The following is a 17667-nucleotide window of genomic DNA, read 5'->3' on the forward strand; positions in this document are numbered from 1 at the left end:
GCAATAATGGTACTAGAATCAGAAGGATTTACTTTCCAACTGAAGATACTTCAAGATACTTGAGGGTATTTGATGATACCTGTATCCCTGTATCCACACATCCACCATCTAGAAAACAGTCATATGTGACAATCAACAGTAGGGTGCAAACTTGAGTTCACAATATTATGAATTGGAAGTCAGCAGTTCTGTATGCTGTCCAGCTGTTTTCCTGACCACTAGGAAGTAGACAGGGAGGAAAACATCTGAGATTATTAGTATATCTGTCTCTCTTTTTACTTCCATCACTACCAAGAAAGAGCCAAGACCAAGAGAAAAAAAAGTTTTGAAACATTTCATAAATTATAGCTAATGATTGGGGATCCCTGGGTGGCTCAGCAGTTTGGCGCCAGCCTTTGGCCCAGGGTGTGATCCTGGAGCCCCGGGATCGAGTCCCACGTCAGGCTCCCTGCATGGAGACTGTTTCTCCCTCTGCCTGTGTCTCTGTCTCTCTCTCTCTCTCTGTCTGTCTCTCATGAATAAATAAATAAAATCTTTAAAAAATATATAGCTAATTATGATTTTTGCAAGTCTTCAATTGACCTTAACCATTAAAAAATATCTTAGAGCAATTCTTCGTAAGTCTTAAGTGTTTTCACATACAATATCACTTACCATATAATATTGTGTGGCTGTCTCAGACATCAATTGTATATTCATGAAAAAAAAAGGGGAGGGAATGTGGCAGTCTTTTTGTTTCTTATCTCCAGTAAGTAGGCATATAAAACAGCTAATATTGCCATTAGATTAGGAAACCAGAGAAAGAAGTACATGATTTTGTTCAATATCACCTGATAATAACAGAATGAAATTAGGGTTTTTGGATAGGTACATTTATATATTTTTCTTCAAGTCCACTTTTTCCCCCATTATGCCATTCTTTTTTTTTTTAAAGATTTTTTTAATCTCAAAATCTGTATCTTACTGTTTAGTAAGATGAAGTTCTCTAGATTCAGTTCATCTAGATGTGAAAAATCTTAGACCTATACAAGAAAATATACAAGTTGTCTGACCCCTTATCCCCAAAACACAAGGATAGGACATTACAACATAGATTAGGATAACATTATAGACACTCTCCCCCCACTCCCCCCAAAAAGGGAGGGGGAATGGTGGTAGAGGGATGGGAATCACTGCTACCCAGAGAACTTGAGATCCAATAGAGAATGGGCTGGTAGTATGTTGATCAGGATTCAAGGCTTGGGAAAGCCTTGAATTCATTCAATAATTTATCATGGGCCTCATATTAGCCAGGCATTAGGGATTCAGTAATGAATGAGACATCATCCATAAATAAATGAAAATGACAGTCTAAGATATTAATCAACTAATTATAAAATTAATAATGTAGTAACAGTGAAATTACACACAGTAAATAAAACAAATAAGAGTATATCTAGACTAGTATAGGGGGAAGAAAAATTTTCCCACAGGAGGAAATGTCAAGTTGTCCTTGATACTTGAGTTGCATTCTGGAGCATAAATAAAATACAAACTAGAAGCATAAGTATGCGTGTGCATGGGAAGTAGGGGGTTGGAGGGAGAGAAAATTCATTCCTGGGCAGAGGGAACAACATTGCAAAAATCAAAGCCTAGGAAGGATTATTGCTTTTTAGAGTATTTTGCAAATGTGGATACCAACTGGTGGATTAAAAAATCAATTTATGGGACATAATAACTATTACATGGAATAATAAAAAATTAGAGATCATCACATTTACTAAGAGTAGGTATTGTTTTATAAAACTTCAATCAGTCAAATATGTATTTTTTTTTTTTAGCAGTGGGTCATGATGTAAAGTATTTTTCTTACTCTGCAGCAAAATAGCTTGAAGCTACTGTTTTAAGGGATTGAGAAAAGGTCAGTGGGGCTTGAGAATATCATAAAATGAAGCTGATACAGCAAGAAGATAGCAAATAATGATAGCCACGTTAAGGTTTCAGTCTTTAGGCTAAGAACAATAGGTAGTCACTGAAGAATTTTAACTGGGAGAGAAAAATGATCAGATTTAAACTTGAAAATATTACTCTGGCTCTATAATATAGAAAACAGGTAGGTATGGGGGTCAAGAATAGCTATAGAGAGAAAATTCAGAAAATATTGTATTCATTAAGTGATGGATGCTAGCCTGGGTAAGAATGGTAGCACAGAAGTAGGTGGATTCAAAACACAGAATATTAGTTTAAAGAATATAAGTTGGCACTGAAAAATGGTAAATGAATAATAACCTATCAAAGATGAAAAAATTGTTGAAATAAGAAATTCAATGGAGGCTTCAGAGCAAATTAGACACAGTTGGTAAGATCATTAACAAACAGGAAGAAAGAGCTGAAGAAATTATGCAAAATGCAATGCAGTGCAGGTGGCAGAGATAAAAAGTACGAAAGGGAGGAAGGTTTTTTGGGGAACTCAAAAACACACCTGATGAACCAGGAAGAATTATCCAAAGAGATAACTTTCCAGAACTAATGCAAGACAAAAGCCATTTTCAGAATCAGAGGACCAATGAATCCCAACCTGTATAAATAAAATTCACACTTTAGGCATATCATAGTGAAACTTCACAACACTAATGAAAAGATCCTAAAAACAACCTGAGGAAAGTCTCATTACAAAAGGAATGCACAAGAAAAAACGCATTATTGTATAAAATATCTAAACTTATGAAATTACAATAAAAAACCAGAATGGACGTAAGTAAGTAGGGAGGAAGATCACTGTAGTAAAAGCTTTCCTTGTATCGTTAGGGAGAGTCAGAGATACTAATTTTAGGACATTGTTAAAAAAATTAAAATTTCTAGAATGATCATTAAATAGAAATAAAACATTTAGTTGCCCAACTAGAAGGAAGAAAAATCTTAAGGCAAGAAATATGGAGTGGGGTAATAAAAGCCAAAGTGGGACAAGTAGAAAGCTTGTAATGAGATGGTAGAAATAAACCCATATAGGTTAGTAATCATAATAAAAGGAAATGGATTTAACTCAGCAGTTAATAGAAACAATTGTCAGACTGGTTCCAAAAACTCTAGATAAACGAGAATGTGAAAACATCGTGTTCATCAATACTTAGTTGAATTAAATATGGTATATCCCAACAATGGAATACCACAAAGCAGTGAAAAAGGATCAAATACAGCTGAATACACCAACATGAATATATTAACATGGATGAATCTCAGTGTTGAGAAAAGTAAGCAATAAGTTACTAAGCATGATTTTGATTAAATTCATGTCGAAAACATGCAAAAACATGTTAGGTATATGTGTGTGTCTGTAAAACCATACAGAAAAGTAAAGGAATTATTAACACAAAAGTCATGGTAATGGTTGCTTCTCAGGGGCAAAGAGGAAAATTAATGAGAGGCCCACAAGCTTGTCAAAGTTACTAGGACCATTCTATTCCTTAAGTTGAGTAGCAAGTAGGAGTATTGGGTAAATGAACACTGGTTTTTAACTTTTATGTATTTCATATTTTAAAAAGCATAAACACATATGCTTGTGAATGCATGGAAACTTTTAAAAAGTATACAAGAAACTGTTTACTGAATGTAAGCCTCATGAACTCTTGCTCTTTCATGTGTTTTCAGTGCCTGTAAAAGTTGCTGGGATAGAAGAGGGCCTATTTATTGAGTGGAAACAAGAACACAAAAAAGAAAATTAATCACTACATAATTTGTGCCCAATGCCTTACTGGGATAGTTTACATATAATCAAAAGTTACAGTTAAATCCAGAACCAGGTAATTTGTTTTTATGCAAATTCAAAAATGCATTTTTAACAATGAACAAATTGTAGGTAATATGTAAAAATAGCCATTAGTTATAGTTGTTTTTTTTTCTCCCTCTCTGATGGATACTAGTAATCTATAATGGCATCATCTCTCAAGTTCAAAGGGCAATATGTGAAAAGCAAAAAGTGGTAGGAAAAGTGAACATCAATTATTCATATAATGGATAACCTTGAAGGAGCAAACCATAAACAGAAAAAAAAATCAAAGAGATGTTCATCAAAGTTTTGTCTGTTCCAAATAGATTTTTTTGGTGGGGTCACTGTATCCAATGATTATGCTGGTAGAAGAAAAATGAGAATCTTTTACTCACTTGAAAATAATGGTGCACAGAGACTTAAACTCTTTCGTGGATCAAGAGCCTCCTTTACAACCTACTAAATGTATACTACTTAACCTTTTGTAAATTTAAAGCAATAACGATGTAAGAAGGGACAGTGTGTTGTAACTGAAAAAGCCTGCGTTTCAATTCATTGCTTTAACACTTACTCGGTAGGATCTTGAGTAAACATGTTTCCCCATCAATAATATACAAATATTAATGCCAAAATCTCAGTGTTTCCAGGCAAAAGTGTGGCACTCAAATGTTAGCGTTCCTTCTTAAAATTCTCTAAATATATAAATGTGAAAATGCCTGACACATAATAAATGTTTAATATTAGCTTCCTCTTTCCTCCTTGGGTTTTCTTTCTGGTCCAGCAAAGCACATAGTTAACTGCTGGATTTGCTTTCAACTGCCATGGAATCACCTAGAAATCCTTGCCATTAATGTGGTTTGGTTGAGCCATCATCTTAGATAAAAAGTCGTTCATTAGTGATGCCTCTAAGAACTTTTTGCCCTTGGGTCACTAGTGGAAAGGGAAACAGGCAGCTTAACATCCTTCCCATTTCTGTATAGCTGGAGTAACATATGTAATTCTATGTGGGTTTGTGTAACTATTTCTCATAGGTGTGTACTTCTGATTCATGGAATTAGCCCTTGCATACAAGATAAAATGGTCCTGTATTGATCTAGTTACTGATATACCCCTTTTGGATACCTCTCTATGAACTTGACCATTTTGTACTACTGATGATCCTTTAAAATTGGCATTTTCACATGGGCTATAGAGAGATAAAAAATTAGCATTTGGCTTACCCTAGCCAGCAATCTTCCTCTACTGTAGCACCTTTGGGCTACAGTTTGGAAGAACCAATACCACAAACCAGGGGCCTGAAATCATAGCACATGGGCCAAATCTGGCCCATAATCTCTAAACTTAACTGCAGGTTGAGGGTGATCTGACCAGTTGCCAAATAAAAACCCTCTTTTATCCTTGTACCACTGAGTGCAGAAACAGAAATGTCTGTTGTCCAACTAGCTTTTTTAGTTCAACAACCAAAGTGAAAATCAAAGCACTTCTGTGTAAAGGAGACCCAACCAGACTTTATATACTTAAAGATCTTGGGTATCCAGTAAACTGTGTGTGCGCACACATCTGTAATATTCAAGAAGTCATTTATAAAATTCAGCTTATACTCCTGTTTAGTCTCTGTAGCTGTCCAGTGAATGACAAGAAGCCACATTAAGAAATTAAGAAATAGTAGCTTTATTTATAATAGCCTCAGACTAGAAACAACTCTGTCCTTAAAGGTACATGGTTAAGCAATGTGGTACATCAATACCATGGAGTAAGACTTAACAATAAATGGGAAAAAACTACTGATATAGCAACTTCAATAGATCTCAAGGGCATTATGAGTAGAAAAAGTTAAATTCAAAAGGTCATGTTGTATAATCCCATTTCTAGAATATTCTCCTGATGACAAATTATAGAGATGGAGGACAGATTAGTGGTCGCCGGGAGTTAGAGCTGGTGGAGGTAGGTATGACCATGGAGGGAGCAGCACAAGGGAGAAGTTCAAAAAGTTTTTCTGAACAAAAGATCTCATATATTACTAAACCAACCTACTGGTACAGAGGCATAGTCACAGAAAAATCATTTCCCCAATAAAACATGTCTATTGTTCAGATAGTAGTGATGCACACAGAATGATAGGATACGAGCACGTGACCTTCATGCAGGATAAGCATGTGTGCCATCTCATATGTAATCCCTTAGAGACCTAGTCTGGTTCTCCTCCAATGCATCCTCTTGGAATTATACCTGGTTTTATTACCAGTTCTCATCTGAATCCAGTGGGGGAATGGGATAATTCTGCTTTTGTTTCTTGGCCAGAAATCACTTGATCCTGAAGTTTTGTGAGAAAACATGGAAAGGAACAGTCAACTCCACACACCATGAAGGCAAAGAATAGTTCCTTATCTTGACTGTACTGAAGGCTACACAAACCTACACAAGTGATAAAATGGCACAGAACTATTTGCACACATTGTCCCTATGTCTATATCCTGGTTGTAATAATGTATTACAGTAACATAGACGGAAAAACTGGGGTAAACTAGATTTAGGCTTCATGACACCTTTCTGTACTATTTTTACAACCTGCTGTGAATCTGAAATTATTCCAAAATGAAAAGTTAAAAAAAACTTAAACACACGAAATTCACAAGATAAAATGAAACACAGCCAATTTTATTCAAATTCCCCCAAATTTATACTCAACATGTTAACTGTTTCTAAAATGTATGTCACTCTTTATACAGTGATTTTATTATTTCATCTTTATTTTATAGTTTTTTTCATATTATCTTTATACAGTTCTTCAGTAGAAGCCAGAGTCCTGAGTTGCCCAGTTAGGAGCCTAAAAACACAGAAAGAGAAATTGACATGGTGAGAAGAAAGTACTTTTGGAAAAAGCTAACTTAGAAGAAAGTGAGGCTAGCATTTCCTTTTAGAATTCCTGCCCAAACCACTATGATTTTAACGACCTCCACCATTTCTAAATGTCAAATGTGCCACTTAGAACAAAAAACCACATCAAAATATCAGCTAAAACAGTTTTTGACCAATTATAAAGAGTAACAATGACAGTATCATCAATATTATTTTTTTTCATTTTTTTCAATATTATTTTAAAAAGTCCATACAAATTGATCTTCAAGCAAACAGAAAAGAATAAAATAAGTTGTTTTAGGTTGAGTTATTCTGGACTTGGTTGGAAGAGGCATAAACATAATTTCCCAATTCTTCCTCTCTTTTATTTTATTTTATTTTTTTTATTTTATTTTATTTTTTTTTTTAATTTTTATTTATTTATGATAGTCACAGAGAGAGAGAGAGAGGCAGAGACACAGGCAGAGGGAGAAGCAGGATCCATGCTCCGGGAGCCCGACGTGGGATTCGATCCCAGGTCTCCAGGATCGCGCCCTGGGCCAAAGGCAGGCGCCAAACCGCTGCGCCACCCAGGGATCCCTCTTCCTCTCTTTTAAAATTGAAGAACTAGGGCAGCCCGGGTGGCTCAGCGGTTTAGCGCCGCCTTCAGCCCAGGGTGTGATCCTGGAGACCCAAGATTGAGTCCCACATCAGGCTCCCTGCATGGAGCCTGCTTCTCCCTCTGCCTGTGTCTCTGCCTCTCTCTCTCTCTGTCTCAAATAAACAAACAAACAAACAAAAATTTTTTAAAAATTTAAAAAATTGAAGAACTATTCAAAGTATTTGAGTATGAACTTCAATCATGAGGTCTCTGATTGTCCATCTGTTTTAGGAAGCAGCTATATGCTTCCTAAACTTCCTACACTCCAATTATACACAACCATAATGGCCAAAAAGCATTAAAGCTGGTTTGTGATTCTAAAATTACAAGGCCATTCAAGTTCCTTTAATACCTAATATGCATGCTCTCTACCAAAAGGGAGGAGGTATATTTTTTTGACACAGTTAAATACGAGTATCAGATAAAATCAGTTTTTAAAGATCAACACTATAAATAAGATCAATATTTTCATAGAAGTATTTCTTCAGATTTAAAAAGAATTTCAACCTCTTGAAAGAAGTCTACACATGTAAGTTATCATATGCCAGTATCAAAATGATATGTTGTAAACCCTCAGCAGAAGAGTAAATGAAGCCACACAGGCAGAATAAATGGGAAGAAAAACAGATATAATATAAACCAGGAACACAATTTTTTTCAGTTTAGTAACAGATTTTTAAAAAAATGTCCATATCTCTAATTAGAAATACAAAATCAGATATAACCAATATATTAGTATTTATGTTACGTTACTGCTAAATTCCAGACAAATCAGAAAATCTGTGGTTCTTACCTCTGACCTACTATTCTGATTAAGTTTCTTCTCAATATTCATGGCCAACATCTGGCTTCTAAATGAAAGGCTTTTGGTCTTTTCAATCACTTGCTGATATGGTGAGACTGCATTGTTACCCATAACCACATGACCCTAAAATGAGACAGAGGGAAATTGATTCTGTAATACTACATCTGAACTGTCCAGGTAGGTCATGAGCATGACATCACAACACTACATGACTGTTGCACACATTTTTATGCACTGGAGATGACAATCATCATCCAGCGACAAAAAAAAAAAAAAAGGTGGCTGCTATTGCCTTAAAACGAAGCAAAAATTCTTAACAAAATAGAATAAAATATCCAAATGAAAAATTCCCAAAAAAGCTTTACAATAGTCAGCAATTTATAGATGTAGCATAACTAATTTAATACTCACTAATTTAGAATCAATCTTGGCATCCAGTCTAGCATTTCTAATCAAATTTACAATCCACCTTTCAGCTTCTTCTGGAGTCATGTTCAGTTTGTCTGCCAACATGCTAATGAAAAAAATAAAAATGATGTTAATGGAGTCTAGAAACTAAATTTCATGTACATAAGTCTTTGAACTCACTCTAGAGACTTTCAGGTATTTATGGATCACCTTCTTTTAAATATTATGATTCAGTACCTGCAGTGTTCATGTTTGTGCTATTATCTTCTACTATGCATGACCTATCCCATTTCACTAACCAGAGACTGTAAGATCCTTGAAGGGAGGAGACCACATTTCACATTTACAGAAATCCTTAATTAGTAACAATCTAAGGGAGAAAAAAGTTTTACGATGTATAATGATGACAGAAATTACATCTACTATAAGGAACATCAGTGATAAAAATATAATGAAATAACCAAGGCTTAGGGCTAGCGTATATATTTATGTTGTAAACTCTGAGGACACTCAGGATTGCACTCTATAACCTAAACGGCCACTGAATTTCAGAGGAAAGAGAAAGACACAAAAGGAGAGAGGGAAAGGAGCAAGGGAGATAATCGTTTTTGAAAAAGAGGCTTAATTTATTGGTACCAACAATAGCACCCTTTAGTAGTAGGTAAGTAGGTAACTCAAGCTGATGGAAGAAGATGTATGTATAGTATTTAAGAGTATACGGTATACATCTATGCACATATGGGTGTTTGAACATTAACTGTTCTCTTTTCACCTCTCTTCATTGAAGACATTGTACACTTGCCAGGCCCTCTCATGTTATCACTAGTTTGATGAAGAAAACTAGAAAACTAGTAATAAAATCTTTCCTTAGAATATTATAAACTAAAATTCCTAGCCTGATAGCCTTCCTGATTTTAAAATATAGTCAAGACATTGGCAATCACATAATTATGTAATTCCAGAGCTCCTAACCAACCCAAATAATCTAGTTAATAAAAATACCCTTATAAGAATAACAGAATTTATGCTAACCCTATTTTATAATTTATTGAAAAAGTTAATAGAATTTCATTCAAAATGTGAAAATTAAACTAGGTCATCAATAAAATAATTATAAACTCAATCTACAAAGATATAATCATTTAAAATTTATCCTTAAAATATGCTTAGAGTTAAGAACAATTTGATGATAAATATGAGCCAACTCAACCATAAAACTCCCTGGATTTATGTGTCAAAATTTTGTTCTCTGTGTTTCTGATCAATTTTCTTCTAAGTACACATTCTAAGCAAACATAAAGAACAAGTAATCCAAGAAAAATGAAATCCACTACTATTTCAATGTCATGGATAGTGGATTTCATTTTATATCACTGTTCTCTACTAACCCTCCTTTTATTTGTTACTAAAAATCAGGAATTGTGTCGATTTACTTAAACAAGAAGGCTTATTTTTTTGACTGGTAAAAATTCCTGCAGCTTGTGTGGTTTCCCATTAACTCCTGTGTTTTCTGCTGGTGCCTGACTTATTTTAGAAATGTGTAAATTTCATTGTCTCTGCGTTGCTATAGTTAGCTAATATCTGATACTCTTACCTAAAGCTGAACTCTAAAGGTAAAAGATTTTCCACAACATACTCAGTATTTTATCACATTCGATAGCCATTTATCTTTTGTGTGTCTCCTGCATCCCCCAAAACACAACTCTTTAAAGTGAGGTCAAAAGCATTTTACTCTGAAAAAAACAAAAGAAACTGTACTAAATATATTAATACTCCAATGTTTAAGACCACTATATTTTGTTTTAAAAGAGCAGAAAATTTATTCCCATTAAAGCTACAGATTATGTGGAGTTGGTATTACAAACATGTTTTTAAATGATAATATAAAAGCTATTTATGAAGGTGGTTTAAGTAGCTAAACATTTAATGACACATTCAGTCTTGAAGTCTAGGTTATCTGTTGGATTCTTTCTCTTGCTGCCATATACAACTGAGAAGACCTAGAATTCTCTTTAACCACTGCCTCTTATCTAACCATTCTATTACTATCATGAAAGACTCCTCTCCACCAGCCATACTAAATTTCTCCATTCATTAAACATGACCAGTTTTCAATCACTTCAGGGCCTTTGCATATACTGTGCCTCCTGCTTAAAAAAAGGCTCATCCATGTTCTTCTTCATTTAGCTAGCTGTTCTAAGGCTCTCAGCTCTATCAGTATCCTCATAAGCCTTAAAAGACTTCTCTGCAAGCTGTAACATATCTGTTTGATGCTTTCATAGCCCCTTTATTTTCTCTGGAGCAGTCATAACAGTTGCAGTTTTTTTCTGCTGAATATCTGCTTTTATGATATACTGCATAGATAACCAAAGATCATGCACCATAGCTTCTTTGTTCACTGCTTTCTATCCAGCAATTAGCAAAATGCCCAGTTTATAGGAGTCGATTAATAAATATTTACTGTCTGATTCCTAAGCTGGTCACTCCCCTAAGTCCAGGCTCATTACTATTTCCCCGTTTTTTAACTAATTTACTTCTCCAGTCTCTCTTTAATCTATTTTTACATAACTGTCAACTAACCAGTTTATGCCCAAATTCCTTTTAAAACTTTAACAGAGCCTTTCTACCAAAACAATAAAATCCAAACTTCTAAATTTCTCATTCATGGTTCACTACAATTTAGGTACAACCTCGTTTTCCAACCTCTCATTATTCTCCCCCATGAGTACCATATGCCAGCCAAACCAAACCAATTACCTTCCTTCCTTGCCTTTCATTCAACAAAATATGAACTATTAGATGCTAATGACAAATACGTCTATTCCCCACTTTTATAAAGTTTACGCCAGGCGATGGGCAGTAGAGGACAATCACTTAATCCCCAAAATATATAAATTATTATAGATGAAAAAGATGGAAAAAAAGATGAAAAAGTAGAAGGAGCTAGGTGAGATGCAAAAAAGTTTACTAGTTTTAGTTTGGAGGCTTGGAGATATATTATTTAAGGAAATATTTAAGGTCAGATTTTAACATAAAAGAAAGAAAAGTCTATTCTGCATAATAACTTCATGTAGAATTAATTTTTTTGTCCTTCCTTTCTTTGCATCCATATTCTGTCTCATATTCCAACATAGCTGGGGCAAAATGGCAACATACATCAAGACCCACAAGTACTGGGGCATCCCTGGGTGGCTCAGCAGTTTGGCATCTGCCTTCGGCTCAGGGCATGGTCCTGGAGTCCCTGGATCGAGTCCCACATCGGGCTCCCTGCTTGGGGCCTGCTTCTGCCTCTGCCTGTGTCTCTACTCCTCTCTCTGTGTCTCTCATGAATAAATAAAATCTTAAAAAAAAAAAAAAAAAAAAAAGACCCACAAATACTGCAAGCTGATCCATAATCCTACTCTGGGGATTTACTGCTTTGCATTATGCTTGTTGATCTTTTTATGTATTAAAATCAGGTCAAAGCAAAACCTGAAATAAGGTCCATGAAGTATTAGTAAATTATTGATAGCATCTCAGGTTATCTAGGCTACCAATCACTCCGAGAGTGAATTACAGAATATGGCAATAGTCCAGTTCCTTTAAATAACAGGAAAATATATAGAATAAGAGAAATTAAATGACAGAAAGCCTCAAAATTGACAATTCTTACAGTCTACCGATTTTATGCAAAAATAGTAAAGATTTAAAAATAAAAATATAAATTCAAGCTTAAAAACAAAAAGCTGGGGGATCCCTGGGTGGTGCAGCGGCTTAGCGCCTGCCTTTGGCCCAGGGCGCGATCCTGGAGACCCAGGATCGAATCCCACGTCGGGCTCCCGGTGCATGGAGCCTGCTTCTCCCTCTGCCTTTGTCTCTGCCTCTCTGTGTTTCTTATGAATAAATAAATAAAATCTTAAAAAAAAAAAAAAAAAAGCTGCTTTAAGCTATCCTATACAATGCTTATCTTAAAGTAATTCAGCTCATCAATAAAATACAAAATGTATCAAAATGCAGAACTTCTGAGAAAAATATCTAATTTGGTCAAGATTTTAAGCACAAAAATAATTTTCTGATTATTCAGATTATATAGAAAAATCTCAATCTTGTCCAGACAGCTTAAATATTTTGTGTAAATATTCCTTAATAGATATCTTCAAGTTGACTAGCACTCCTTTTCCTTTCCCAAGTGATGCAACAACATATTGAGTACGTTAAATAAGAAATACATATGGAACCACAAAAGATCCTAAACAATCAAATCAACCTTAAGCAAGAACAAAGGTAGAGGTATCACACATCCTGATCTCAAACTATATTACAAAGCTATACTAATCAAAACAGTATGGTACTGATACAAATAGACAAATGGAACAGAATAGAAAGCCCAGAAATAAACCCATGCATATATATGTGGAATTGACTTACAACAAAGGAGCCAAAAATATACAATGGGGAATTGTATATTCTTTGATTATATATTCTTCAATAAGTGGTGTTGGGGAAACTGGACAGCCACATGCAAAAGATTAAAACTGGACCACTATATTACACTATAAACAAAGTTAACTCAAAATGGATTAAAGACTGAAGACTTGACTGTAAGACTTGAAACCACAGACATCTATTAGATCGCACAGGTGTGCTAAGTTCCTTGACATAAGTCTTGGAGATGACTTTTTGGATCTGACACCAAAGTAAAGATGACAAAAGCAAAATTAACTAAGGGGACTATTTCAAACTAAAAAGTCTGCACAGCAAAAGAACTCACCTACAAAATTAAAGGGCAAGCTACCAAATGGGAGAAGATATTACAAATGATAGAGCTAAGGAGTTAATATCCAAAATACATAAAGAACTCTACTACCGAATAGCAAATAAACCTAAATAATTCAACTAAAAACTGGGCAGAGGATCTGAACAGACATTTTCCCAAAGAAGACCTATAGATAGCCAACAGGTACATGAAAAGATAGGCAACATCACTAATCATCAGGGAAATGCAAATCAAAACTATAGTGAGATATTATCTCACACTTCTCAGAATGGCTATTATCAAAAAGATAAGAAATAACATGTTGGAAAGCATGTGGAGAAAAGAGAGTATTTGTACGTTGTTGGTGAAAATGTAAACTGGTGCAGCCACTATGGAAAACAGCACAGAGGTTCCTCAAATAATTAAAAATAGAACTACCAAAACAAAAACACGAAACTCAAAAAGATACATGTATACCCATGTTCACTGCAGTTAATTTACAATAGCCAGACATGGAAACAACTTAAGTATCCCATTGATGGAGGAGTGGATAAAGAAAATGATAAGCATCTAGCTATTTATAGGCCATAAAAAAGAATAAAATCTTGCCATTTGCAATTCCATGTATGAACCTTGAGGTCATTATGCTAGGTGAAATAAGAGAGAGAAAGACAAATCCATGTGATCTCACTTATAGGTGGAATCTTCAAAACAAAACAAAACAAAACAAAACAAAACAAACAAAAAGCTCATAGATACAGAGAACAGATTGGTGGTTACTAGAGGTGGTGGGTGAAGGGACAGATAAATGGATGAAGAGGGTCAAATGGTACAAACTTCTAGTAATAAAATAAGTCATGGGATATAAAGTACTGCATGTTGACTATAGTTATTAATACTGTACTGCATATTTGAAATTTGTCAAGAAAGCAAATCTTAAAAGTTCTCATCACCCCCCCAAAAAAATACTATGTGTGGCTATGGGTGGTAACTTAGACTTATTGTGGGGATCATTTCATAATATATACAAATATCGAATGTATACCTGAAACTAACATGTCATATATTAGTTATAGCTCAATAAAAACCCTAGAACTATCAATATCCCTTGAAAAATGAAAAATCATTGATATTGTATCAATAATTGATACAATATCAATAATTATCAATAAAATAATTGTCAATAAAATAACTGAAAGATGTAACATCAGATTTTTTTTAAAGATTTATTTATTCATGAGAATACATAGAGAGGAGAGAGAGAAAGAGGAAGAAACACAGGCAGAGGGAGAAGCAGGACCCATGCAAGGAGCCCGACGCGGGACTCGATCCTGGGTCTCCAGGATTATGCCCTAGGCCGAAAGCGGCGCTAAACCGCTAAGCCACGTGGCTGCTCAGAGATTTGTCTTTAACCTACAGAAGATTTGGAAGATGATGCGAGAAAATCTCCCACAGTGTAGAACACAAAGAGATGGGAAATTGGAGAAAAGATTAAAAAAAAAAAATAGAAGTCTGGTCCAAGAGATCCAATATTTAACCAACAGCAGTTCCCCAAAGAATAAACAGTGAACATAAAAGAAAATAATTCACTTAAGAAATAATTTAAAATATTCCCCAGAACTAAAGATGAATTTCTAAATTAAAAGGGTCTATCTAGTATGAAGAATTAAAATAAACCTATACTAAGGAATATCACTGTGAAATTTCAGAGCAATGAGGATAAAGGAGGAAAAATAAACCCTTCAAATTGCTAGAGAGGAAAATACATGATCAAGGATAAAAATGGCTTCTGACTTCTAGAGTAGAAAGCTAGAAAGTGATAGAACAATGTCTTTAAATTCTGGGATAAAGTAGTTTTCAACCTACTATAGTACCATGCTTAGCAATACCATTATTCAAATATAAGAGTAAAATGGACATTTTTAGGTGTGAAAAATTTACCTCTAAAGCAACCTTCCCTATAAAGCTACTGAAGCTTTACAATAGTAAACCAAGAAAAAGGAAGACAATGAAACTGCAGCTCTATCACAGGAGACAGACTAAGGTAATCTCCAGAACAAATGACAAAGGGAGACAGGTATTCCACCAAGGCACAGAGAACAAGTCCAGATTTTTTTCCCCCAGGAGATATAACTGATAGAATAATCAATCTTGAGAAGAGATTTATAAATTGGCAAAAAGTATGAAGTATAATTAATAATGAAGACAATAAGAAAAACAACTAAGCAAATGACAGTGGGTCACAATGATCAAGTCTAGGAAGCATAGCAAATACTAAAACATATCACAAATCTACCTTTTTCGAAACAATTTGGTCCTGACTCAGGAATCAAGACACAATCAGATTAAAGGGTTCAGAAAAAGTCCCACATACAAATGAGAATTTAAAATGTGATACAAGTGGCATTTCATATTAGTGGGGGAAAGGATAATCTTTCAACTGAACACAAGAATGATAAGAAGCCAACAGCCCTACTGCTGATAGGGAGAAATTTTCAGTGGTCTGGAAAAAAGATCAAAACAGGCATAACATTCCCTGAAGCTGAAACCTAACCCTAAACAAGGTCCTAACTCTTGTCAATTCTATGAGGCTGAGAAAGGTTAAGAAAGCTACAGAAGAAAAGTCTAAAGCTAGTAGAGGTTAGTTCATGAAGCTTAAGGGAGTTACTTCTAGAACATAAAAGCACCCAATGTGAAGTTGTATTAATGTAGAAGCTGCAACAAGTTTTCCAGAAGATCTAGCCAAGATAATTAATGAAGGTGACCATACCAAACAGATTTTCAAGTAGAGCCTTATATTGGAAGAAGATGCCATTTAGGACTTTCTTTTTTATTTTTTTTATTTATTTATGATAGTCACACATACAGAGAGAGAGGCAGAGACATAGGCAGAGGGAGAAGCAGGCTCCATGCACCGGGAGCCCGACGTGGGATTCGATCCCGGGTCTGCAGGTTCGCGCCCTGGGCCAAAGGCAGGCACCAAACCACTGCCCCACCCAGGGATCCCGCCATCTAGGACTTTCATAGCTAAAAAGAAGTCAATGCCTGGATTTAAAGCCTCAAAGGACAGACTGACTCTCTCATAAGGGGCTAATGTAGCTGGTGACTTTAAGTTTAAATCAGTGTTCATTTATCATTCCAAAAATCATAAGGCCCTTATGAATTATGTCAAATTTACTCTGTGCTCTACAAACAAATTATGTCAAATTTGCTCTATGCCTGGATGATAGTACATCTGTTTACAAAACCATTTACTGAATATTTTAAACCCACTGTTGAGACCTAATGCTTAGGAAAAAAAGATTCCTTTCAAAATATTACTGCTCATTGACAATACACCTGGTCACTCACGAGCTCTGATGGAGATATACAATGACATTCATGTTGATTTTGTGCCTGCTAACACATGATCTGTCCTGCAGTCCATGGATCAAGGAGTAATTTCAAGTTTTATTAAGAACTAAGGCTATAGCTGCCATAGACAGTGATTCTTCTGATGAATTTGGGCAAAGTAAATTGAAAACTGTCTAGGAAGGATTTACTATTAAGATGTCATTAAGAACATTTGTGATTCATGGGAAGAGGTCAAAATAGAAATATTAACAGGAGTTTGGAAGAAGTTAATTCCAAGCCTTATAGATGACTTTAAAAAATTCAAGATGACAGTGGAGAAAGTAACTGTAGATGTGGTGGAAATAGCAAGAGAACTAAAATGAAAAGTGGAGTCTGAAGATGGGACTGAAATGCTGGCTGCAATCTCATGGTAAAACTTAAACAGATGAGGAGGTGCTTCTTATGGCTTTCTTGAGATGGAATCTACTCTTGGTGGAGATTATTGGAAATGACAACAAAAGATTTAGAGTATTACATAAACTTAAGTTGATAAAGCAGCAGCAGGATGTGAGAGAACTGACTCCCAATTTTGAAAGAAGTTCTGTAAGTAAAATGCTATCAAACAGTATCACATGCTACTGAGAAATCATTTGTGAAAGGAAAAGCCAGCCAATAGATGTGGAAAACTTCACTGCTGTTCTAAGAAACTGCCGCAGCCACCCCAATCTTTAGCAACCACTACCCTGATCAGTCAGCAGTCATGAAAATCAAGGAAAGACCCTGCACCAGCAAAAGATTATGATGCACTGAAAGATCAGATAATGGTTAGTGTTTTTTAGTAATAAAATATTTTTAAATTAAGGTATATACATTGTTTTTTAAAGACATAATGCTATAATGCACACTTAACAGACTATAGTACAGTGTAAACACAACTTTTATATGCACTAGGAAACAAAAAAATTCTGACTAGTTTTATTATGATACTCATTTTATTGCAATTGCCTGGAACCAAACCCACATCTCTGAGGTAGGTCATATATTACTTTTGGTTAACACAGAAATGCAAAAAGGCTTTTAAAACTATTTCATCTTCATCTGGAAGTGCACCCTTCTATATTTTTCCTTAATATCAGGAAGTA

General features: G+C 35.0%; 1 protein-coding gene across 1 annotated transcript in view; it reads right to left on the reverse strand.

Moving 5' to 3' along the window:
- Positions 1 to 6382: 6382 nt before the first annotated feature.
- EIF3E (eukaryotic translation initiation factor 3 subunit E) overlaps positions 6383 to 17667 on the reverse strand; it is a 52899-nt gene continuing 41614 nt past the window's right edge. Inside the window, exons 11-13 of the mRNA XM_077846965.1 lie at positions 8461 to 8563; positions 8038 to 8172; positions 6383 to 6572 (exon numbers count right to left, since the gene is read on the reverse strand). Of these exons, the coding sequence (XP_077703091.1) occupies positions 6534 to 6572; positions 8038 to 8172; positions 8461 to 8563 (277 nt within the window). The 3' untranslated portion in view covers positions 6383 to 6533. The remainder of the gene's footprint in view (positions 6573 to 8037; positions 8173 to 8460; positions 8564 to 17667) is intronic.

Source organism: Canis aureus, chromosome 14 (assembly GCF_053574225.1).
Source record: "Canis aureus isolate CA01 chromosome 14, VMU_Caureus_v.1.0, whole genome shotgun sequence".
NCBI classification, from domain to species: Eukaryota; Metazoa; Chordata; class Mammalia; order Carnivora; family Canidae; genus Canis; species Canis aureus.